At 38.9% G+C, this 25,159-nt stretch overlaps 1 protein-coding gene across 11 annotated transcripts in view; it reads left to right on the top strand.

The window, feature by feature from the left end:
- The window catches only part of Veph1 (ventricular zone expressed PH domain containing 1), a 256,719-nt gene that overhangs the window by 174,757 nt on the left and 56,803 nt on the right, over positions 1–25,159 (top strand). For 9 of the 11 annotated variants that reach the window (XM_048794148.1, XM_048794145.1, XM_048794142.1 and 6 more), the window contains one exon: positions 270–404. The exons of 1 other annotated variant lie outside the window; for it this stretch is intronic. In XM_048794148.1, coding sequence (XP_048650105.1) covers positions 270–404 — 135 coding nt within the window. Of the gene's footprint in view, positions 1–269; positions 405–523; positions 3,131–25,159 lie in introns of those variants that run through there. One more of the 11 variants, XM_048794150.1, reaches the window with a different exon arrangement.

Genomic DNA, 25,159 nt, shown 5'->3' with positions numbered 1-25,159 from the left:
CATCAAGATAAACATTATGTTACATCGTTGAGGCATATTTGTGCAGATCCATATCAAGTGCCTTGAAAATTCTATTAAATAATTTATATGTTCTGTTAAAAAAAACAAAAAGCCTGAAATCTATGTCCGTTCTCCAAGATGGAGTTCCTCATTATCCATAAATCTAAACAGTGGTAAGTTCCGGCCAAGCCTACACAGGCCTTGGAACCCATGGAACGTCTCTGTTGGACCCAGAAGTAATGCTGTCTCTTCCCTTCACACCCACTCAGAGCCTGTTTCCTGAGCCCCTGTCCATACAGAGCCGCTCCGTGCAGTTCCTCAGAGCACTGTGGGAGAAGACCCAGGCAGGAGCCACCCACAGCTTCGAAACAGCCATGACAGAGTCCACGTTTCCTCAGCAGAAGGTAAATGCTTCTCTCCCTGGGCGTGATGTTTAAAAGCAGGATTCAAGATGGCCTTCAGTTTGCCTTTCTCTTAACCATTTGGTTGTTTCCTCCTTTCCTTTCCCCTCTCTTATTATCAGAAAACATGCATTAAGGAATGACTTTCAGGCCATGCCACACTGGACTCACACAGTGGCATCCTAGACAGAGCCTCTGTCCTTGTGGGCCCACAGGATGACATGGCTCGGCCCACTCACACCACACAAAACCTGCACACATCCTGTGGAATTGAGGCACTTTATGGAAGCAGATTGTGGGCTCAAGGACTGAAAAGGAAAGAGCCCAGGAAAGTGGGCTGGAGGGTCTTTGGTGCTTCCATTCCTTCCATCTTTACCACCTCTCATTCCTTTGTCATTGGCCGTCACCACAGAACAAGAAAACAAGGGTAAACCGGACAGGAAGAGAGAGCGGTCAGGGTAGGAAGCTCTTTGGAGGCAGGCACTGTGGCGGGAGATACAAAACCTTCCAGGAGCATGGAAGCAGGGCATGGCCCTCACAGCCAGCTGAGACCTGAGCAGACCGCTGTGCTGGGGAAGTCCCCTGTAGAGAACCAGACCCAGCCCCTCGATAGGGGGAACCTGGCCATGGAGGACACTGGTGTGCTCAGAGTTTCCTATGAGAAAAGTCAGGACCAAGGCACCGCAGGCAATGATGAGAGGAAGCCTTTCTAGAATAAGAAGGCATCTGAAGAAAACTTCATTTCTTCTCAGGAAATGAAGGCACCAAGGTTGGAAGGCGCCAAATTTGGGAACTTAAACCCAACTTCATACTCTATGGCAGTATTAAGCGTGGAACATTTGAAAACTGTTCAAGTCAGGAAGGTGAAACCCTCGTAGGTGGGATTAATGGCTTTGTAGAAATGCTAGGAGGAACCAGCTAGGCCCTTTTGCCCTTCTGCCTTCTACCGGGTAAGGAAGCAGCATCCAACGCACCGTATTGGAAACGGACACCAAGCTCTCACCAGATTCCAGTCCAGCCTGTGCCCTAGTACTGGACCTTCCAGCCTCCAGAACTATGAGAAATGAATTTTTTTTCTTTTGGTTAAAAAGACTAAGATAGAAGGTCTGAACTGAAGATGGAAGTTGTAAAAAAAAAAAAAATGACTAGAAGAGCTATTAAGAAAGTCAAACCTACAAGACATGGTATCTGATAACGAAAAAGGAAGGCTCCAGGGACACTCCAGGTGCATCATTTGGCCAAAGAGGTGATGGCACTTCCCTGAAAGAAAGACCACAAAGGAAGCTGGTGGAGGTGTGGAAAACACAAGGCCTTCTGGTTGTGTTAGTCAGCCCCCTAACACTTGAGAAAATGCCTGAGATAAACAAACTTATAGGGAGGAAAGGTTTATTTTGGCTCATGATTTCAGAGGTTTCAAGGTCAGTAGGCCTTGGTGCTTCAGACCAGTGATGAGGTTATACCTCCCGGTGGGAGCATGAAGAGAAAGAAACTTCACCTTGAGGTAGCAGGGAGGTAAAGAAAGAGAGGTGGGGGCAGGGTTCCCCATACTCCCCCAAGGTCCTATCCCCATGATCTAACTTCCTTCCATCCACTAAGCTCCACCTCCTGAAGGTCCCACCACCTCCCAGTAGCACCCCAGGCTGATGACCAAGCCTTCAACACAGGGTCTCTGGGTGACATTTCAGATCTGAACTCAAGCACTGGTTTACCCATTTTGGTTGAAATGACAGTGTGGGTCTCACAAAAACCCAGACTGGAGATGTGGCCTCGGGAGCCATGAGTACAAGTTGTTGCCATACGTTAGGCTGGACCCCTCTAGGGGAGCAGGTTTGTGAATGGAGGATGGCATTGGGCTCTCCTGGCAGATACTGCCAGCTTCTCTCTTTAAGCTCTTTCCAGACTCTGAGATTCTGGTTACCCTAATTTTGCTTTCAAGAAAGCCAGTAATAAATAGTGGGTGCCTACTGGGAAAGCCAGAGGCCCTGAGAGTATACAATCAGGGTCTCTGTCCTAATTCTACTTTTCTTCTTGTGGTTGATACATAAAAATTGTACAAAAATGTGGAATACTGGGGCATTTCAATGCATGTGGACATTGTGTAATGTTCAAATCATGGCAAGCATATCTATCTCTTCAAATATTATTGTCACTATCTATAGTCACCTAACTCTGCAATGGAACACCAGAACCTATATCTCTTATCTAACTATAAATTGGTACCAGTTGACTAATCTTCCTCTCCCCCTCCCCCCCCCATTTTATTATTGAGAAGGAAAACAACCACTCCAATATTCAATTCGAAATTAGCAAATTAATTAATCAAAACCTGTTATATTGTGATACAAACTCAATATCTCGTAAGTGGTGAATGATTGCAGCAGGATGTGAAATGGATGTGATTAATCAGATGTTTATTTATAAGGGTCTGTAAGACACTAAAGACAAAGCGGGCTGTGGCATTGCTCATTTTTTTGGCTTTGGTTTAAGAATTTGACATTCGGAGTTCAAGATACAGGAAATGCCATGATGGCATCAGCATAAAGTAAGATGGAATTCTTCCCACATTTCATTCAAATTTTCAATTGTTGCATCATGTTCAAAGACAATGTTTCAGATTATCATAAATTTTTCATTGTGAGCTGCATTTTAACTAGAGGCAACCAGTAAATTAAAACTTGGCCGGCTGCTTCAAGTCCTAAGAGATTAAACTAAAAATCTTGGCAAACAGTTTTGTACTTGCTTACAAGTGTGCTTATTCATATTTCTTTTATTTCACACAAATAAATATTCCTCTAGGGGAAAATTAACTGTAAACCAAATTTTTGAAATATTTGAAGTTTCAACATTTGTTTTATTCATGAGTAATAGAAAAACTTGATATCTGGAATGTACATTATGGGGTAAACTTATCTGCCCAGGAATTTCTCAATCCAGTTGACTTTCTCCTGTCTTTCCTGAAGCATTCTGCATACTAGATTCAAAATAGCTGTGAGGATTGTGCAGAGTTTGCTCTATTTTCACAGTGTATGCTGACATGTGCAACCCCCTTATTTGGTAGTGGTGGACATATGTGCATCTGCTGCTCTGATGGAGTTGGTCATGTGTCTTGCTTCAACTACAGACTGTGAGAGGGTTGTGTACTGTTCCAGGCAGCTTCCAAAGGCAGTGTGCCAGTTTTTGTCCCTCTTTTTTCCACCATAGTGACTAGGAAGGCCAGTATAGATGTTGGAGTCCAGGGAGGGGATACTGCCTGGAATTCTGAGCCTCATGTGGAGGTCTGCTGCTCTGAGAGCCAGATCTTCCCATCACACCCTTTGCCTGAGCAAGAAACAATCTTTGCTTTGTTATAAACTGAAGCTTTGCCATTAATTATGACAGCATAACCTACAGTTCTTGATTCATACACATACCAGAGTAGCTAAGCATGTAGCTCTGAAGTCAGATTACCTGGGTTTAAAATCTGACCCTGCCACCAACCAGTACTGTGGCCTTTGTCTCTGTGCCCCAGTTTTATTATCTGAACAATGGATATTTTACTAGTGCCCCATTAGTTACCTCATAGATCTGCTTTGAGGATTGAATGAGTTAACACATGTACAGCTCTTAGAAAAGTGACCGTACACTTTTATCTTCCAATAAATCTTTCTAATATTTTAATTCCTAGATAGTGCTTTTCTGTCTTTCTCTAAAATAATACAAATTAAAATCTGTCTTAGATACACTAAGAGGTTCAGAGTGGAGATAGAAAGATAACCTGAAGAATAAGCTCATAAGTTATTAAACTTTTCTAATTTGATTAGACCAACATTATTAGATAACATTCTCCAAGTTTCGAACATGAATTTTCATTATAAAACTCAATCAAATTATCATTTGCAAACTATCAGTTTCATATAGGAATTGAAGTGTGGACATTCGTATATATAAGAAAAAATTAATAATAGTACAACACATAAGTTCAAGGATTCAAATAAAACCTTATCATCCCTAGGTACTTAAATAGCCTTTGATAAAATCCTACACCACTTTAAATAATCACACGGTTTGCATAAAAATTTTATTAATGTCTGTTTCCCTAATTCAACTTTTTTTCATGAGAATACATGCATATAATTGTACACCCAACACCAAGAGCATCATCAGGCACATGAGAGGCAATCAGCGATATGCACTGACTGAATCAAATGAAAGAACATGGCTACTTACTATGCTTAGTGGTAAACAAGGGAAGATGTTTCACTTCATACTATACTTAAAAAGTCAAATGAATTTTTTAAAACTTAAAAAGGAGAATAGATATCAAAATCCTAGGGGCAATTTATACATATAGAAAAACTTAGAGATATTTTGCTATAATTAGAAATTAAACTCCCTCAACATTCAACCTATTACAGAGGGTCCTATCCAAGGTAGGACAATAAAAATGCTGATAAAAGCAATTATTGAAAGAGAAGAAATTAGGGAGAGAAATACAAAAAAAGGTACCAAGAGAAAGAAATTATTTGTGGATTGTAAGATATTTGTATAGAAAAAAATAAAGAGAACCTAATATTTAGAATTTGTGCAGAAGATTCTGAAGTTATTTGATAAAAGGTGAATGTCTAAAATCAATAATAATCCACACATAAGTAATAACTAATTAGAAAATACAGTAAAAAGATGCCACTTACCATAGCTATAAAATCTATAGAGAACATATGATTAAGTATAATATGGGAAGCTCTTTAATAAAGAAATTTTTGTACAGAATGCAAAATAAGACCTGGTCTCGTTTTTTCTACAAATGGGTAAAATGTTTTCTGAGCACCACTTAAAAAGCTGCCTTTTCTTCAATGTAAGTTTGGGGCACTTTTGTCAAGGATCAGATGACTATCTGAGTGAGTTTGTCTCTGAGTCTTCTACTCTGTACCATTGGTCTATTTGTCTATTTCTGTGCCAGTACCATGCAGCTTTTGTTACTATAATTTGGTCAGCATTGCTCTTTTAGCTTAGAATTTCTTTTGCTATTCTGGGTCTTTTATTCTTCCAAATGAATTCTAAGACTGTTTTTTCTAGCTCTGTGAAGAATGTCATTGTAATTTTGATGGGAATTGCATTGAGTGTATACATTGCCTTTGGTAGTATGGCCATTCTAACATTATTAATTCCACCTCTCCATGAACATGGAGCCCTTTCCATTTTCTTGTATATTATTAAATATCTTTCTTCAGTGTTCTAAGCTTTCATTTTAGAGATCTTTTGCCTTCTTGGCTAGATTTATTCCTAGGTATTTTTTTCCTTTTTCTTTTGAGGTTATTGTTAAATGGGATTGTCTTCATGATCTTTCTCTGCAGATTTACTATTGATGTATATAAAATCTATCAATTATTATATGTTGATCTTATAACCTGCTACTTTTCTGAATTTGTTCACCAGCTCTAGAAGTTTACTGGTGAAGTTCTTTTGGGTTTCTAAATATAGGCTCATGTCATCATCAAACAAAGATAATTTGACTTATTCTTGTCCTATTTTTATGCCTTTTATTTCCTTCTTTTTTCTAATTTATCTGGCTAGAGTATCGAGAACTATATTGAATAGGATGGGGAGAGTGTCTTGTTCTGGATTTTAAAGGAAATGCTTTCAGTTTTTCCCCATTACCTCTGATGTTGACTTTGGATTTGTTGTATACAGCTATTACAATATTGAGTTAAGTTCTTCTATCCCAAGTTTCTTCGGTGTTTTTTATCATGAATGGGTACTGAATTTTGTTGAAGGCTTTCTCTGCATCTATTGAGATAACCATGATTCTTGCCCTTAATTTTATTTGTGCAGTGAATTACATTTATTGATTTGTATATGTTAAGCTATTTTTACAATTTGGTCATGATGTACAATCTTCTTAATAAGTTGTTGAATATGATCTGCTAATATTTTATTAAGGATTTTTGCAACTAAAGTCATCAGGGATATTGGTTTGTAGTTCTCTTTTCTTGATGTGTCCTCATCTGGTTTTGGTATCAAGGTGATACTGGTTCATAGAATGAACTTGAAAATGTTCCATCCCTTTCTATTTCTTGGAATAATTTGAGAAGTACTGGCATTACTTCTTTTTTAAATGCCTGGTAGAATTTGACTGAGAATCCATCTGCTCCTGAGCTTTTCCTTTTTTGGAAGACTTTCTATTGCTCCTTCTATCTCATTGCTAGTTATTGGTCTGTTTAGGTCTTCTATGTCATCTTGATTCAATTTTGGCAGGTCATATATGTCTAAAAATGTATCATTTCTTCTAAGTTTTCTAATTTATTGGAGTAAAATTTTTTAAAATAGTCCCTAAAGAGGCTCCAAATTTCTGTGATGTCTGTGGTAATTTTTCCTTTTTTATCTGTAATTTTATTAATTTGGGTCTTCTCTCAAAAGAGAGAAGAAAAGCTTTTGGTTAGTTTGGATAATAGTTTATTAATCTTTTTTATATTTTCATAAAACAAATATGTTGTTTCATTGATCTTTTGTATTTTTCATGCTCTTATTTTATTGATTTCAGGTCTAATCTCAATTATTTCCTTCCTTCTACTGAATTGGTTTGTTTCTGTTTCCCAAGGGCCTAGATGTATCATTAGGTTACTTATTTGGGGTCTTTCTGGTTTTCTTATGTAGGCACTCATAGTTATAAATTTACCTCTTAAAACTTTCACAGTGACCAAGTTTTGCTTGTGTTGTATCACTATTCTCATTTGATTTTGAGAATTTTAAAATTTCTCTCCTGAATTTATCTATCACCCATTAATCATTCAAAAGTATATTGCTCAATCTCCATCTGTGGGGTTTTTTTGGAGTGTATTTCTAATTTAACTACATTATGATCAAATAAGATGCAAGAAATTATATTCTTTTTTATATATTTGCTAAGAGTTTATTTTTAATCTAAAGTGTGTTCTATTTTGAAGGAGTTTCCAATAGCAGTTGAGAAGAAAGCGTATTCAGCTATTGCTGGATGAAATGTTTACAGATGTCTGTTAAAGACCTTTTGATTTTTTTTTTTTTAAGGTTTGAAGAATCTTTACTGAGTTTATGTCTGGATTAGTTGTGAGAGAAGTGTGTGGAAATCACACAGTATTATTGTACTGGGGCTATCCGAGGCTTTAATTTAAGTAGTGTCTGTTTTATGTAAATAGATGCACCAATATTTGGGGCATAAATATTTACTATTATCAATTCTTGTGGAATTATTCCCGATACGAGTTGAAGTGTCCTTCTTTGTCTCTTCTGATTAATTTTCACTTGAAGACTGCTTTTGGGGATATGAGAGTAGTAGGTACCCCATTTGCACTGTGTATCAACTTCCATCCTTTCACTTTCAGCCTGTGACTATCCTCGCCTGTAAGGTGAGTCTCTTGGAAACAACACATAGCTGGATCTTATTTTTTAATCCATTCTCCCAGCCTATGTCTTTTAATTGGAGAATTGAGGCCATTTATTAATATTTATTAATTCCTGTCATTTTGATTTATTTATAATGTTTGCTTTGGTTATGATTCTTATTGCTCAGCTACTCTTCAAATAAGATTTGTCCACTTGTGAACTCTGGGGTTTGTTTTTGACTGTTCTGTATAGTATTTCTTTAAGTGTTTCTATAGTGCTGACTTAGAATGCATGAGTTGTTTTTGGTTTCTGCTTTTCTTGGAAGGTTTTTATTTCTGCTTCAACTCTGAAGCATAGCTTTGCTCTTTTCTGGTTGATGCTTATTTACTTTGAGGGTGTGGAACACATCATTTCAAACTCTCCTGGATTTTATTATTTGTACTGAAAAATCAGAAGTAATTTTCATTGTTTTATCTCTAAATGTAACCTGATATTTTTCTCTTAAAGTGTTTAAACTTCTATCCTTGTTCTGTGTGTTAAGCATTATAATTAAATATGTCATAAAGAGATTCTTTTTCAATTTTTATATTTGGCTTTATGAAAGCCTGCTGTAATTGAAATTCATCTCATTCTCAAGGTTTGGAAATTTTTCTGTTATTATTTCCCAAAAGAAGTTATCCATGACATTAGCCTGCATCTCACAACTCTCTTCAATTCCAATGAGTCTTAAATTTTTTCTCTTAATATTGTCCCAGAGTTCTTATATATTCTGGACATGGTTATTTATTTTCTTTAATACAATCTGAATGTTCATGGCCAACCACTTTGTCTTCCAGCTCTGAGATTTTGTCTTCAGCATGATCTACTCTATTAAATTTTCAACTGAAATTTTTATTTGATTTATTATGTCTTTTGTTTCCAAGATTTCTGTTTGGCTCTTTTTCAATATATTTAAATCCTTATTGAATTTTCATTCATATTGTATACTGATTTTCTTAATTCATCCAGTTGTTTTTCTGTGTTTTCTTTAAATTCATTGATTATTTTTATATCCAGTCTTTTAAATTATTTATCTACTTTAATATCTTTGGAGGCAGTTGCTGGTGAATTAAAAAACTTTGAGAAGCATCATGTTACCTTGTGTTTTCCTATTTCTTATATTTCTGTGTTGGGTTTTTATGCATCTGTTGGGATTCATCATATGTATATATCTTTAGGACACAGCCTTCTCTTGCCAAAGTGTTCTAGAATAATCTAGATTGAGATTAAGACTCCTCATAGTTGTGATGCCCACAGCCTTTGTGTTTATTCTGTTTTTGCTGTAGGAGTGGATGTCCATTAGTGCACTGGACCTGAGAACCACCCCTAATTGTTCCTGCTTGGGATTTGGTTGTTATTTGGGGTATTTTGTCTCTTCCCTTTTTTGTATTAAAGGACCACTGATGTTTGAGTGCCATTAATTTGTGTGTGGAACAAGGTACACTGTCTCTTGACTGGCTTGAGTTCAGTAGCAGAGTCTTTACCTTGTGAACTTGCAGTGTCCCATTAGATCCCCAGCACCTCACAAAAAAATGCGGAAACAAACAATAGCAACAACAGAAGCAAACAACATATAGCATTAAAATAAATATCAAGTACGTATTATGACATCTACAACACTAATCATCACACACACACACACACACACACACACGGAATGGTGGGGTCAACAGTTGCCAAAAGCAAAAACAATAAATAGCCATGAATTAGATCTGTCATTAAAGTAAACTATAGGTGTCAACAATGACATGCATTGTGCTAACAACTGCAACTATATGAATGGTGGGGGCAGGTGTTACATAAACCAGATAATCCTAAATGATGATGAAAAAATACATTTATTTACAAATATGAGGAAATGGTCAACATTCCTAGCAATCAGAGAAATGCAAATCAAAACTACACTGAGATTACATCTTATTCTAGTCAGAATGTCAATTATTAAGAATAAAAAAATAATAAATACTAGTTAGGATGTGGGGGGAAAGGTACACCCATGCATTGTTCATAAGAATGAAAATTAATATGATCACTCTGGAAAGCAGTATGGAGTTTCCTCAAAAAACTAGGAATGTAACCAAAATATGATACAGCTATCCCAGTCCTCAGTATTTATCTATAAAAACTAAAATCAGCATACTATAGTGGTACAGCCACATCAATGTTTATAGTAGCACAACCTACAATAGACAAACTATGGAACTAGCCCAGTCACCCATCAATAAATAAATGGATTAAGCAAATCTGGTATATATACACAATGGAGATTTACTGAGCCATAAAGAAGAATGAAAGTATGTCATTTGCTGGTAAATGGATGGAACTGGAGAACATCATGCTAAGTGAAATAAGCCAGACTCAGAAATTCAAGAGGTCAATGTTTTCTCTCATATTCAGAAATTAGAACAACTTAAGTGGGGAAAAGTGGAGTCAGATATAATAAAGATAGAGTGAAGATCAGGGGAGTAGAAGAAGGAGATTGAGAAGGAGGGATTGAAAAGGAGAGGAAATGTGAAATGAATCTGACAAAATTACACTATGTGCATATATGAATATACCACAGTGATGTCTTAGCACCAATTAAAAATAAATAAGAAAATGAGTGGAAGGTAGACCAGAAGAATACAGGAAAGTGCATAGGGGGAGGAAAGAGAGGAGGGAGTGGGGGAAAGGGACTGAAATGGAGTAAATTAAATTCCATGCATGTATGATCATGTCAAAATGAACTCAACTATTATGTACAAGTATAATGCACTAATAAACAAAAAAATTAAATACTGTTCATTAAGAGATAAGAAAATGTGACAGCAAGGTAGAAAAAAAGTTTAGAATATTCTAAATGTGGACACAGACAAAGGAGAAGAGATGGAGCAAGTGATGGCTATAAAGAGAGAAATAAATTTTTTAAAAAAGTAATGAGAGAAAAAGAGAACAAGAGAATTTGGCTATTAGAAGGAGGGGAAAGGAAAGAATGAGCAATAAAAGGAACAAACAAAAACAAAATAAACATACCAAAATCCTTACCTCCCTGTGATAAGAAAATACAACAACCATTAAAAAATGCTAAAAATTAGGAAAAAAATACATATGTGTATATATACCCATGAATGAATTAACACAGCACAAATTTAAAAAATGAGAGAGAGAAAAAGAAAAAGAGGAGAAGGAAAAAAGATTTTTAATGAAAAATAAAATAATTGCCTCCACTGAGGTAGTCAAAACTGTCAGGATGGTCACTTTCTCTGCTCAACTGTCCTTTCATTTCTTCTTGGGCAAGAGAGATAAAGAGAGAAAAAGAGAGAGAGAGAGAACACAAGGGTGAGGGAACACAAGGACCCTTCCTCTTTTCGTGTTCTCACTAACTGCTAGCTGGAGTAGCCTAAAACTGAAACTGGTTGAAAAACTGAAGTTCCCACTCACCAGGGTCAGGTAAGAATGGACAGTACTGCCAATTGGAGTTTTATCTGGTCAGACCAGATCAATTCACTCCCAGGGCGGGACTGCCACATAGTTCTAAGTGGGAAGTTCCAGCAAATAGGGCTTAGCTCTAAATGGTCCTCAAGGACTTTGTTGGTTGCTATCTGCACTGGAAATATTGGATCACCACAACCCTAAGATTCTGCAGTTGCCAATATCTCCTGAGAGTTTGGATCTCAGGATCCTCGGAGACTCTACTCATGGGTCAGGGAAGCCAGTCCTCCACACGTCTCACACACTCACTGCCCACAAACACAGCCTTCCCAGGCTTAATTCCTGAGAGTAATCATACCCACCCTCTTCAGTTTCCCTGAACCTCTTCGACTGGTCACTTGAGCCACTAGCAGGCTCTTTGGCTTGGAATTCAAGCAGCAGCAAAATTTGTTCCTAGTGAGGTGGGTGAAAGAAGAAATTCACCAAAATTCAATACAGGACAGTCGAGTCTCTTTGAGACTCAGAAAGTCAGGTACATTGAACCAAGAACAATAAAGATTACATTGGAACCAATCTAGTTGTGGCAGTGGCAGTGGTGCCAGTTCACCACAGAGAGGAGGGATAAAACACAGAGAAAACAAATACAACAGACGAATTTGACACAAAAACACCTATTGAACAGAAAGGCAGCCTGAATGTAGCTGACCTGGAGGCTGCACACTGAGCTGGTGTCTGAAAAGTGCTGTGTTTCTCAACTGGGCAAGTGGAGAGATAAAGCAGGAGCCTCCTCCGGGAGGCCACACTGTATGTAGCTTGCTGCTGTGGGGCCCTGGGAGATCACAGCAAACATTGCCAGACTGTCCTGGCAAGCTCCTACCATATGGCCCAGGGTGTACCCAGCAGAACGTGAGGGAAGACACAGAGAAGGTTGTGCCCAAGGGGATTTTAGAAAGCAGTTCACCAGTGCAGATCAAGAGTCTTGCTCTAACCTATCCTCTAACACAGTGGTCACATTTCTAGGACACTGTTCTAAAGAAATATCAGGAAGCATGTACAAAATTCAAGATACACACCCATAAAGTTAGAATTGTGGAATGATTTGTAAATAGCCTAAATGTCTAAAAATGAAAGAATAAGATCATACATATGTCAAATAATATCAAATAATATCAAAATCATGTTTATAAGAAATGTTTAATAACATGAGACATAATTATGGTAAGCACCACATTTCAGAATGCAAAATAATTTATAGGAAGAATATAACTAGGCCAGGCATGGTGGGGCATGCCTGTGACCAGCAACTCAAGAAGTGAGATAGGAGGATCACAAATCCAAGGCCAGCCTAGGCAATTTAACAAGACCCTTGGCAACTTAGTGAAATCCTGGCTCAAAAAAATTTTTTTTTTTAAATTTAAGGGCTGGGGATGTAACTCAGTGGTAAAGAATCCCTAGGTTCAATCCTTGGTTCAAAACCACACGCACACACACACACACAAAAAAAGGATATGATTTAGGGGATTATTCATTAAAACAACCAAAAGGAATGTACAAAAATGTTAACAATTGCTAACTTCACTTGATGAGATTACCACTTCCTAAATTTTCTCTAGGTGTTTCTTTAACAGCAAGAAAAATATTGCTTTAAGTTATATTACTTGATGCAAGTAAACATTAATAAGAAGTTTAACTTAAAGAAAATTTCATTCTAAGATAATCAATTTCCATCATAAAACAGGGATTTCAGAAAGAGGATAGAAAACTAATTGATATTTTGAAGAAATGAGAGGACCCATGGAGCAAAGAGTACTATATGAACAATGCCTCTCCAGGGCCAATTGTGCTGCCCAGCACTTCACATGGAGTGGAGTTCTTACTATTAGAGGACCAGAGAGTTGGAGGATTACTGCTGGGCCAGAATCCGAGAAAGGGCCTTTATTGACACGCATGCTCCAGTTCCCAAAGCACAGGGAAATTCCATACGCCATTGAAATTAGGTCTCACAATTATGCCCCTTATGGAAACAAAAAAAAATTAAATTTACTGCTGAAATAAGATGTGCCCCATCTGGCTACCATTTGGAGATTTGTTTTCAGGCCACATTGCTACAAACACACTTGACAGTTCCCAGGGTGATGGGCCAGGGTGTTGAAGCATAAATAAAATTAAAGTACTGATTCTGGGTGGAACAAAAGGAGGCCTTCTGATGCTCCCAAAGGCTTAGATGTAGTGTTTTGAGTTAAGGTGTTAATGTGCTTGAATAAATAAATGCACGAGTATGTAAATAAAGACTGGGTTTCTTATGTATAAGAATAATGATTTAAGTCTTATGAGAAATTTAAGTCCACAAGTGTAATGCAGATGACAAGTATGGTAGATAGAAAGAACAGTGTGCATCAGCGTGTGCAAGAGGTTAGCTATGCTAAACCCCTTTCAGAGCAAGCTAGTGGGAAATGTGAGGATTTCAGAAGCCTAGTTTGGCTTCTCTAAGCTCAAGACCAGGAAAATCTGATAGGCAGTATCTCCAAAGCAAAGAGGTGAAGAGGTAAAAGGAACATCAAGGAAAGAAAACTACAGACCTATATCGCTGGTGAAGATAGATGAAAAAATTCTTAATAAAATATTAACAAAGCACATTCAAGACCACTTTAAGAAAATAGTACAACACGATCATGTGGATTTCATCCCAGGGATGCAAGGTTGGTTCAACATGTGCAAATCAATACATGTAATTCACCTCATACATAGAATTAAGGACAAGAATCGTATGATCATTTCAATAGATACAGAAAAGGCTTTTGACAAATTCCATCACTCATTCATGTTGAAAACAGTGGAGAAACTAGGGATAGAGGGAACTTAACCTCAATGTTACAAAGGCTATATACAATAAACCCAAAGCCAACATACAATAAACCAATATTTTCAGAGAAAAACTGAAAATATTTCCTCTAAAATCAGGAACAAGACAAAGATGTTCACTCTCACAAATGCTATTCAACATAGTTCTTGAAACTCTAGCCAGAGGGTCAGGCAAAAGATGGCAATAAAAGGGATATAAATAGGAAAAGAAGAAGTCAAATTATCTCTGATGATGACATGATCCTTTATTCAGAAGACTCCACCACCACCACCATCAACACACCAAAAAAAAAAAAAAAAAGAAAGAAAATAACCACCACCAGAGTACTTCTAGAGCTGGTAAGTTCAGCAAAGTGGCAGAATACAAAGTGAACATTCATAAATCAATAGATTTTCTAGACTTCGATAGTGAATCTTCAGAGAAAGAAATGAGGAAAACTATCCCATCCACAATAACATCAAAAACCAAAATAAGATATTTGGAAATAAATCTAACCAAAGAGGTGAAAGACCTCTACAGTGAAAACTATAGAACACTGAAGACAGACACCGAAGACCTTAGAAGGTGGAGAACCTCCCATGTTCATGGATAGGCTTCCCCCTCACTTTGCTCCAGCAGCTCCAGCTCCACAGCACATGAACATAGAAGGGACATTCGTGGAGTAAAGAAAGGCAGTAGAGGGGGAGAAAGGAGGGACAGGAGAAGGGAGAAATGCAGTATACGATTAACCAAGTTGTTCTATGTACTTATATGAATGTACCACAATGAATCCCACCTTTATGTTTATCTATAAAGCACCAATTTTTAGAAAACAATAAATAAATAGAGGAAGACCTGTAGAATAGAGGAAGGGAAACAGGAGGAGGAGGAGGGGAACGAAAGGGGAAGTACTAGGGACTGAATGGAGCAAACTCTATCCCATGTATCATGTGTAATTATGTCAAAGTAAGACCCACTATTATGTATAATTATAATACACTAATAAGAAACATTTAAATTTTTAAAGATTAAAAAAAGAAGGAGAAGGGAATACCCAAAGAAACTCATGGAGGAGTTGAGCCAGTGGCTCAGGAATGAACTAATTTGCAGCCACAAAGAAGGAAGACAGGGGGAGGTGGAATGTGGACACTAATGCAAAGGTCTGGCACACTCCTCTGAGGGAGCTGGTTGGGAAGGGAAGGGACATTAAAATTACAGAGCCAGAGTATTTAAAAAAAATACATAAATAAAATAGTTCTATGTAGGAGGAATGACATGAGCAATAACAGAAGAGAATATATATATATATATATATACACACACACACACACACACACACACACACACACACACATATATCACAGTGAAATCCTAATAAACATGCCTCAAGTTCATTCATTCAGAGATGCTTTTTGCAAAGACCTATGCTAGGCAGAGAGTACAGATGATAATCATGGTCCCTTCCCGGATGTAGGCAAGCAACATGTTAGCAAATGAACACACAGTTCTACATAGATTCTGTAAAAATGAAAATGCCTGAATAAAGTGAGGATTTGTTGAATGGTCAGGGAAGGCTTCTCTAAGCAGATGTCAAATAAATTCTTCTAATGAAGATTAATTTGCACAAAGGCCTAAAACCAAACATCAACAACAAAGGAAACATAAGGAAAAGCCTTAGAGTATTAGAGCATGCTCATCCAAATTTAAATCACACATCCCATCAGAAAAATATTTTTGAGCAAGCACATTCAATATGTATACACTTATGCACTTTTGAACTACGTGTCGATATTATTTTGCATCCTTGTTATTCATTATAAAACATTCAAAACCAGAAATTTTAAAGGATAAGATGGAGAATAATGAAAAGTGAGCCTGTGTGATATCGTTGGCCATCAGGGAAATGCAAGTTCAAAGTGTAACGAGATAGCTGCTCACTTCAGTTAAAACAGCTGCTGTCAAAAGGACGAAACTAACAAATGATGCTGAAAATATGGACAAAAGGGGACTCTGAGACAGCATTGGTGGGATGTAGATTATAGAGAGGAGAATAAAGATCCCTCAAAGATTCAATATGTATCTATCATAAGATCCAGCTCTCCCACTTGTGGATATACATATCCAAACAAAATGAAATCAGCACACCTAAGACATGCCCTTGTTTATTGTGGTACTATTCACAATGGCTAAGATACGGAATCAACCGAGGTGTCCAAAATGTGGCACACAGACACAGCGGCCCGTTATTCAGCCATTAAGGAGAATGAAATCTGACATTTGCAGCAAAATGGAGGGAACTGAAGGAAAATGAAAAAGCCAGACACAGAAAGACAAATCACATGTTCTCTAGTGATTACTAAAGGCGGAGAAGAGGAGGCAGGAGGGAGCACAGGAAGGATGGATGATGGACACCAAAACACAGCTCCATAGATGGAATGAGCCCCAGTTCCACAGCACAGAGGGATGGCTGGCCCATCACATAGTTCAGAAAGATCTAAAAGAAAGCCGTTCAATGCCTCTAAACATGAAGAAACAATCAGGAGGCTAATTACTCTAATTTGATCACTGCATCCTGTATGCATGTGTAAACATATCATATTGTACCCCATTAATATATATATAATGAAGACATGTTAATCAAAAATGCCTTTAAAAAATAAATAAAAGTTGTTATTTTCTTCTTTCTACATCACAGTGGATTGTCTTGCCCACCCTGAAAGCACAATTCCCTTCCACAGCATTGCAAGAAATGAAAGGACCAGGTAGGAGCCAGTGAGCAAAGGAAGGGTGGACACCTCAGAGAGGGGTGAACACCAAAGAGGGAGGGTAGACACTGGAGAGTGAGCCTGAGCCTTGTAGACCACATCAAGGAGCCTGGATTATATTGTAGCCTGTGGAATACCCTCATGGCTGCTGCAACAAGCTGTCATATGTGGTGGCTTATAGCAACACACATTCATTTCTCACCATTCCAGAGGCTAGGAAATCCAAGATCAAGGCAGATTCAGTGTCCAGTGAGGGCCCACTGTGTGGCTCATAGACCTTCTAACAGTGTTCTCCCCTGGCAGAAGGGTCAAGGTAGCTTTCTGGTGCCTGTGTTACAAGTGAACTAATGCAGACTGACAAGGCAGTTCCCAGAAAGGTGACTGCACTCCAACCACATCCATTAGATTTGATGGTAGAAAATAAGTGACTTCTTTCTCTCCCCATCCTCTCTCTCTCCGTGGCTTCTCAACTTTATCAGTGAAATAAGATATGAGATCATCAGCTGAAAGTGGTGTCCGGGGAAGGGGTAGAACTCAGGAGATCTGAAGAAAGGGGTCAGAAATGTAAGTCTTTGTGAAAGAGCCACATGCTTCCTAGTGACACACTCCCCAGCTTCTCAGGCATCAGGCAGCACCATTTGGAGCCTGAGCTATGGATTCTGGATAAGACAGAGGTCTGGTGTTCTCCAGCCATGAGCAGGAGCTGGGATGGAGCTCACCCAGGCTTGGGTCCTTGGTGTGAGTGGTTTCACATGGTGAAAAGTCTCCAATAGGGGAGATGTCTTTGAGAAGATGGAGGGTAAAGATGCGGCCAAGAAGGAAGCATCTACCTACCCAGAGGAAAGCCGACTTGGGAAACAGAAACATGGTCTTTAGAGCCCAGAAAAAGACATGGTTATGTTCTGAGATAAGAAGATGGTGGATTTGTGCTGAGTTTCTTTTCCTGAGAGCCTTCTGTTTGTCCTTCTGGCCTCCTCCCCTTGCAAGCAGCAGCACAAGCCCATGCATCCTGCAGTGGGCCCAGGTTAGGGAGACAGACCACAGCCACAGAGGCCCATGTACACCTTGCTCTGAGCATAGGGTTTGCAATGCTAGGTGATGCCAGGAGACTTGTAACTTAGCTTGAATTTTTATCACAGTCTTTGCAGTGTTGGTAGACTCCTCTGCCATAGCCTCAAGATGTTTCTTCTGGGATTCACATGACTGACAAAGGAAGAGAGGCTTGAAGTGACAAGTTCTTGAGAGGAATCACTTGGCCCTTAGAGACTTCTACAGCATGGCTTTTACTGATGGCCTGGGACCACATTGTTTGGGAGTCCAGCCAAATGACAAACACGGCCTCCTTCAACACTATCCCTGCCTTCATGAGGATGCATTTGTTTCCCTCAGCAACCATCTATCAGGGACCCTCGTTTAAACTCTTCCACGCACACAATCCATTCTGTTAAGTGCACATGGTTTTCTAAACACTTGAACCTGACTGAAGTGACCGTTCTATTCATCATTTAAAAACAGACTTCTTTTCCTTGGTCTGCTGTTTTATAGCCCTTGTTTTTGAATACTCTTATCCCCCTTAGAAAATTATCATGCTTACACTGGGCTAATAAATAGATACTATTCATACCTCCCTAACCACTGTCCACGTATACAATCCTTATGTTGTACATATGCTTTTCTAAAACAATTTAAATTGGCAGAGGAGTATTTTCTCAGCTCAGTTGAAACCCTGGTTTATCACCTGTATTGTATTTCCTCCATGTTCATGAGCCAGACTATCCTATAATGAAGCATGTCAATTTTACTACTGTCATGAACATTCCTACACAGTCAGCCAGATGTTCTTCATCAGTCAAGGAAATTAAAAGAGAGTGAGAGAGAGAGAATGTTTTAGAAAATAGTTAACAAAATAACTCTATTCCTAGGGGAACCAAAGTATGCATTCCCTCTGGAATGTCTCTTCTGATCCAATAGTGGTTTAGGCTGTTTTAAACAGCACACGAGTGAAATCTTTGTCCCCCTTGCTGCTATCATGGATATTGTGTGAATGCCAACAAATACTGGGCTCGAAGCTGCTAGAATAAACAGTACCGCTTTTCATGCATCATCGAAGAATGGCAGTTAAAAATGGGCTGGGCTTGATCCTGCCTCTGCCACTTGCTTACCCCCTCTCTTACCTAATACCCCTGTGCCTGGCTCCTTTACCTGCAAAATGCAGAAAATCACGGGACCTACTTTCACAGAGAGGTTAAATTCATGCAAAATCCTTGGAACAGTGACTGCCTTCTAGTAAAAACTCAATAAAGTAAGTCCCTCAGAAGAAAATGAATGACTCCCCTCAGCCATGTCCCCATAACCTCCCATGTCAGTAATGCAGCCAGTATACTGCAGAATCATTTGATTTCAGTATCTCTGTGCCTTCCATAATCTGTGGGGTCAAGGAGTTCCTATTCATGTCTGTCCCTCAACACTGCCATGGCCTAAGGCCGAAGCAGCTACTCAATAAATACTTGTGAATATACATTCTCAGTCATGACAAAAGTTTCACCTTTTGGGAATGACTTTTATTTTCACAAATAACCCCAAATTTATCTGGGCCCAAGTGTATTATTAAAATAGACTACTCAAACTGAATATAGGTTCCCACATTAAAAACTGGGTTCATGAAAGTAATGAAACCTGGTTCTTATATTTGCTTGCATTGTGGCAAATGTACTCCCCAAAAATTTCAACTGAGACCTCTAGACTTCTAAAAAGGTTTTGAACAGAGGTTGTGTCACTTAAATGTGACTAAGCATTCAAGATTAATACTCATTTTAAAACATAAATTCTAGTCTTTACCTTAAAAATCATAGCAATTTAGGTATCTCAATACTGGATATATAGAGGACAATTTTTGGCTTTATTTATGCTTTAGAACTCTTGAAAGTTCCATGGGGATTGGCAGACTTTGGGTTCTAAGAACACATTGCCCTCTTCCCTTAGGGACAAACAGGAATAGGGTATAATCCCCATTTTATTTGACTTCTGTACACAAATATTTCCTAGAATCTACTTCTTTTCAATACGTTTTTCCATTTTGATATATTTTTCAATATTATTTTGGGCTTCTATTGAATACCAGTCCTAAAAAAAAAAAAAGCTCATTTTTTAAAAACCTCTCTGTTAAATGAAGGTCTATAAAACCACTTGATGCCTCATTCCAGGGGCTAGTAATTCCTTCTGCCAATAGACAGTCCTCTTTGTAACAAATCTAAATTCTTCATGCCATATGTAAGCCCCTTTTCTGTGCTCTGTGGCCAGCATTAGATTACTACCCACTCAAGCCCTGGTTTCTCTAAGTAGTTCCCAGACCTCAGTGCCTGCACGAGTCTCTGGGGAGCTCATTTAAAATACCAGTTTCTGTTTTTATGCCAGTATTGTGCTGTTTTTGTTATTATGGCTCTGTCTGTAATTCAAAATCAAGTATTGTGCTGCCTACAGCATTGCTCTTTTTGCTCAGGATTGCTTTCCATTCTGGGTCTTTTGTTTTTCCATGTGAATTTTAGGAGTGTTGTTTCTAATTCTGTAAAACATGTCATTGGCATTTTGATGGTGATTGCACTGAATCTGTAGATCACTTTTGACAATATGGTCACTTTAACATTATTAATTCTGCCTTTCCATGAACATGGGAGGCGTTCCACTTTCTAGTATCTATTTTGATCTCTTTCTTCAGTATTTTATAATTTTTATTGTAGAAGTCTTTTACCTCCTTGCTTTGGTTTATTCCAAGATTTTTATGAAGCTATTGTAAATGGAACTATTTTCCTAATTTCTTTCTCTGCAGATTCATTATTGGTGTATATAGAAAAGCTAGAAATTTTTGTACGTTGATTTTGCATCCTCCTACTTGACAAGGGTGCCAAAAACATGGTAGAGAAAATACAGCCTCCTTAACAAGTGGTGCTGAGAAAACTGGATATCCATATGCAGAAGAATTAAACTAAATCCCTATCTCTCACCCTGCACAAAAGCCAACTCAAAATTTATCAATGATCTAAATATAAGACCATAAACTTTGCAACTGTTAGGGAAAACACTTTAGCATATAGGTGCAGACAAAAACTTCCTGAATAGAGCTCCTATAACTCAGGAAAGAAGAGTATGAATCAATAAATGGGACGGCATCAAATTTAAAAAGCTTCTGCACAGCAAAAAAAAAAAAAAATTAAGAATGTGAAGAGAGAACCTACAGAATGGGATAAAATTTTTGCCAGCTGCTGTTCTTTTGACAGAGGCTTAATATCCAGAATAAGAAACTAAAAAAAAAAAAAACTCAACACTAAAAAAAATAACCCAAACAATAAATGGGCAAATTAACTGAATAAACACTTCTCAAAAGAAGAAATACAAATGGTCAACAACTGTGTGGAAAAAATGTTTAACATCTTTAGACATCAGGGAAATGCAAATCAAAAACCACACTAAAATCCTATCTCACTTCAGTCAGAATGGCAGCCATCAAGTATACAAACATCAATAAATGCTGGTGAGAAAACAGGGGGAAAGGAACTCTTAAACACTGCTGGTAGGAATATAAGTTAGTAGAGCCACTGTGGAAATCTCTATGGAGGATCCTTTAAAAGGTACAAAAAGAGCTACCATATGATCCAACTTTACACTTCTTGGTATTTATCCAAAAGATCTAAAGTCAATCAATATACTATAGGGGTGTATATAAACATGTGCCCATGTTTATCACAGGAAAATTCACAGTAGCCAGGATATGGAACCAACCTCTGTGTCCATCAACAGACAAATGGATAAAAGAATGTGGTAACCACGGAGTTTTACTCAGCCATAAAGAAGAATGAAGTTGTCATTTGCAGGAAAATGAATGGAACTGGAGATCATAATTTTGAGCAAAATAAGTGAAACTCAGAAAGAAAAGTATCCTATGATTTCTCTCCTTTGTGGAACCTGAAAGGAGAGGCGGGGCGGCGGGGCGGGGGGTATCATGAAAGCAGAAGAGAGACGATTATGGTAGAGAAGGGGCCCAGGGGGCGGAGGGCTTTGGGAATGAAATTTACCAAATTACACTTTGATGCATATAGGAATAGGCCACAGCGAGTGTATGCATCACAATGAGTTTAATACGTATCAATTAAAAACGGCCAGTTCCTGAGGCTTCTGCAAGTCTTGCAAATGGTACTTGCTGGGGTGGGTTTTCAACTCTACATCTTTGACAAGTGATCCTGGTAGTTCTGGAGCAGTCCCGTAGCCATCTCTTAAAAAGCACCAGAAGAGAGAGAAAGGTTCCTGGAGCCCACTGACTTGGCTCAAGCCCCATCTGCACCACCAACACGCTCTGCAGGTTCGCCTCAGCGCTTCTCCTGGTGCCCCCGCTCACAGGGCTGTTAGGGAGGCGAAAGCAGATGATGCAAACACCCACAGAGCGCCTGGCACAGAGCAAACGCCCCACAGATGGCGGCCACCGAGTGGGCGCTGGGGAACCTCGCGGCCGTGCTTCAGTGCGCTCTTCTGGATCCAAGCGTCTGTGGCTCACTCTGAGTTCTTCTCTGTGCTGCTCAGTAAGAACCAAATGCCAAGGTCCATGGCTCCCAGAACCGGGCCCCTCATTACCACCCCACATGGGCGCCTAATTACTCCCTCCCTGCACCCTTTCATTTCGGCGCCTCATTAGAGCCGCGCGGGCCACCCGGTTATTTCCATCCCTTCACCAACATCTCTTTTTTCTGCACCTCTTTTCAGTCCTCACATCTTTTTGTGCCCGTTTCTTTATTCATCATATCAAATCTTTCCTTTCATGCCGTCATTATCCCCTCCTCCCTCCCGGTTCAGCACACCCCTCCATCTGTGCGCTTCAGGGCCGTCCCATCGGCCTCATTACTCTCTCAGCCTGCGCACGGAGCAGGAGCAGCTCCTCCATCCGGGCATCCTGTTGCAGGCTTTCTCTCCGCTTCTTGTCATAACCTGCCCTTTCCACCCTCCCGTTTATGAATCACATTACACCCCCAGCGCCTTTGTCCATTGCACTCATCCATTTATGCATCTCGTTACACCACGGCCCATGCACATTTCTGTTGCGTTTCTATTTGTCCGTCTCATTATGGCCCCATCAAGCATGTGCATGTCATTACTTCCCTTTGAAATGCTCCCCGTTGCAGTACACCCTTCTGTTTGCATCTCATTACCTCCCAAGTCTGACAACAGCCTAACAAAAAGAGACAGAGAAGCATGTCCCTTTCTTTTAGAAAACTAACTATGTTTCTCAGGCACCTAACACCTAACACAGTGTTTTTTCAACATGTCATCCATTTCAGAAACGTTGACATACATTTATCAAGCTAAATGGGCAAAAGACATTGTATTTTATAAGCGTAAAAAAGGGGCTTCTTGGCTTACTTTTTCAAGTCATCCTCACTTTCGCCACATTTTATTATTTCTCTAGTTTACAAAGTAGCGTAATTATCCATGAATTGATGATGGTGGCTACAACTTGCTGGAGTTTAGGGAGCACAGTCATTTTGCAGTTTCAGAAACACACTGGAAACTGAGCTATTTTTCCCAAGAAGTGCTAATGAATGGCAACAGCAAGGACCAAACTCCCATCTGACTCCAAAACCCACATTTGGCAGGGGGAAAAAAATCTTATTTTTAAGTGTCACCTCTGTCATTTAACCAATTCTGTAATGTTCCCTAATTTAGAACTTGGTGTCAGCATGCCTTAAATTTGTTTTGTTTTCTAAAACAAAATAGAGCATATTTCAAACTCTTTCACACCTATTTCTTCATCTCCATGGTTGAAGAGCTAGGGTAAAGAACTTTACCATGGAGCCCTCTGACAAAGATAGGTGCAAAAATCACAAGAAAGAGGTGGTCCTCGAGATGCTCCAGCCACCAAGACCAGCCTCCCCTGGAGACATCAAGAGACCCTTCTATGGATGCCCTGAGGGGTGCCACACAAGCCCCACTCACCTACCTGTCTTCCTCAGTCTCTGCTCTCTGCCTCACTTTTACTCTTTCTTAAATTATGAAATAGCACATAAATTCAGAGTGTAGAAATATGAAACCCATTTCCACCGCAAGTTAGAAGGTGAGTTTCCATTTCTTCCATATTTGCTTCAACTATCTCCCTTTACAAAAAGAAACTGAGACAAACACTCTCCTGAGGTTTGTGTGTTCGATTTCCATGAGTGTTTTTGGATTATTGTTCTAAAATTTTACTGATCTATTTTCATGTTGCATGTATCTTTAGCAATGTGCTGTCTGCCCTAAACATTATATTTTTAAAATATACAGATATATCTGTATACATGTAGAGCTTACTCATTCATTTTAGCGTCTGTAAAATTTTCCACTGTGTAAGTAGACTATAGTGATCCATTTCTGTGCTGAGGGGCAGTTAAGTTACTGACCACATCTGCCTCTCTCACTGTTCTCTCACCAGCACTTAGAGTGCATCTTAGTCTGTTGAATGGCTAAGTGGAGACATTTAATATTCCAGCATCATGGGGAGCCATGCTTTCTCTCCAAATCCAAGACAGAGTCCATTTTCTCCTCTTCCACTACTTCAAGTAGAAAACACAGCAACAAAATGATAGTTCTTAAAACAAGACTAGAGTCTGACCAAATGTTGACGTGTGTTAGAGGATTAAAATAACTGCATCTAACAATGCTGGTCTGATTCCCAGTAGCTGGAATATTTCAGAAAAGGACAATGAAGACAAAGAAAATTACAATGACTTCTATAGAAGCCCGGTTAGTTTTTCCCATGATTTAACAAGCAATCATTTAAGAAGTCACTAGAGACTCTTACAAGCACCCAATGCAAAAGTTGGTCTGTAAAAGTCTGGCCTAATTCAGACCTGAGGAAAGATCTGAGATGATAATTCTTCTAGAAAATTCAGAGCTTAGAAAGTCTTACTGTTGTGATGTGGAAAAAGAAATTGTGCTGTGCTGGTGGGAATATAAACTGGGCATTCATTCTGGAAGGCATCTGGAAGGACCTAGTGAAGTTAAAGATACACATAGGGTTAATTTTTAACATTTCGTGCAAACAGTGTTTCTGGGGCAAAGTAGATTAATACTTTCTTACAGCAAATAAGCTTGCCAGTTCCCTTTGCCTCTGTGCTTAGCCTAGAAGCAGTCTCCACACACTAGGAACTCTGAGGTTCTTATTAGGGACTTCACATAGAGGAGGGAGAGCCCCCTTCCTCCTCATCTACTGGAAGGAGGGTGGGGGGAAACTTAGCTCCAGGGAAGGGCTCTGGCTCTTACTTTCACCCTTTGGAAGGTGAATGATTCTCTCCAGGAAGAAGATAAGACCAATGTCTCCAGCTTGCCCACCAGGACACCTCCAG

This window comes from Marmota marmota, unplaced genomic scaffold, assembly GCF_001458135.2.
Source record: "Marmota marmota marmota unplaced genomic scaffold, marMar, whole genome shotgun sequence".
NCBI lineage: Eukaryota > Metazoa > Chordata > Mammalia > Rodentia > Sciuridae > Marmota > Marmota marmota.
Note: the sequence above shows the minus strand (reverse complement) of the source record. Positions and strands in the feature narration are given on the sequence as shown.